This window comes from Pygoscelis adeliae, unplaced genomic scaffold (genome assembly GCF_000699105.1).
Source record: "Pygoscelis adeliae isolate BGI_AS28 unplaced genomic scaffold, ASM69910v1 C10428739, whole genome shotgun sequence".
NCBI lineage: Eukaryota > Metazoa > Chordata > Aves > Sphenisciformes > Spheniscidae > Pygoscelis > Pygoscelis adeliae.
The window spans coordinates 1-851 of record NW_008822686.1 but is presented as its reverse complement, the minus strand read 5'-3'; the positions used below and the strand labels follow the sequence as shown (position 1 = coordinate 851).

At 55.9% G+C, this 851-nt stretch overlaps 1 protein-coding gene across 1 annotated transcript; it reads left to right on the top strand.

Moving 5' to 3' along the window:
- Positions 1-91: 91 nt before the first annotated feature.
- On the top strand, positions 92-733 carry LOC103920479 (non-receptor tyrosine-protein kinase TYK2-like; the record flags this gene model as incomplete). Its single annotated transcript, XM_009328261.1, has 2 exons — positions 92-236; positions 570-733. Coding segments are annotated over 2 exons (309 nt in total), but the record flags the coding sequence as incomplete, so codon positions are not given.
- Between the last annotated feature and the right edge of the window lie 118 nt (positions 734-851).

The following is an 851-nucleotide window of genomic DNA, read 5'->3' as shown; positions in this document are numbered from 1 at the left end:
GCCCTCGGCTGCGAGAGAGGACGGGGACAGACCGCAGCCCTCCTGTCCCCACGTGCGAGCGCCGTTCTCCTCTCCTCCTCCTCCCCTCCAGGTACTACTTTCGGAATTGGCACGGGATGAACGACAAGGAACCGGCGGTTTATCGCAACGTGCCCCGACAGAGCGACTCCCCCGACGAGAAGCTGCAAGGAGGAGCCTTGCTTGACAAATCGTCCTTCGAGTATCTGTTCGAGCAGGTAATGAACCCGGCTGACGGGCCGGCGGCTCGGTCGCACCTGGAGTTGGGGGAACCTGGGTGATTTTTCTTGATCCGGCCGGATTCGGCTCGGCCCTGTTGGCAGGATCTGGTTTTCCACCTGCGAGGGCTTTGTTTAAAGGACAGACACAGCTGTAGTTTTGCCCTCGGAAAGCCTTTGTCCTGCTTGAAGCCTCCCTGGGAGGCCGGGAGCCGAGCCGAGGGGGATCCCGTTACACCTTTAAAATAAAAAAAAAAAGACAAGAAAAAGCGCTCCGGAAGTCAGCGCGGGGTCTTTTTTCCCCCCCTTTATTTCACTTTTTCTCATCAATAGGGGAAATTTGAATTCATCAACGACGTCGCGTCTTTGAAAGACCTCCAGACCGAACAGGAGATCCAGAGGTTCAAGAACGAAAGCTTGGGCATGGCCGTGCTTCACCTCTCTCACATCGCCATCAAAAAAGGCATCTCCCTTGAGGAAGTGGCCAGAAAATACAGGTGACTGCTTGGCTTCGCAGCCTCGCGGCCGGGGACTTTCTGCTCTGCGGTTGTCTGAAGGGTTTCTTCTGGTTTCTCACCCTCTTGTGAGAAGGATGTCGAGATGCTGGAGCGTGTC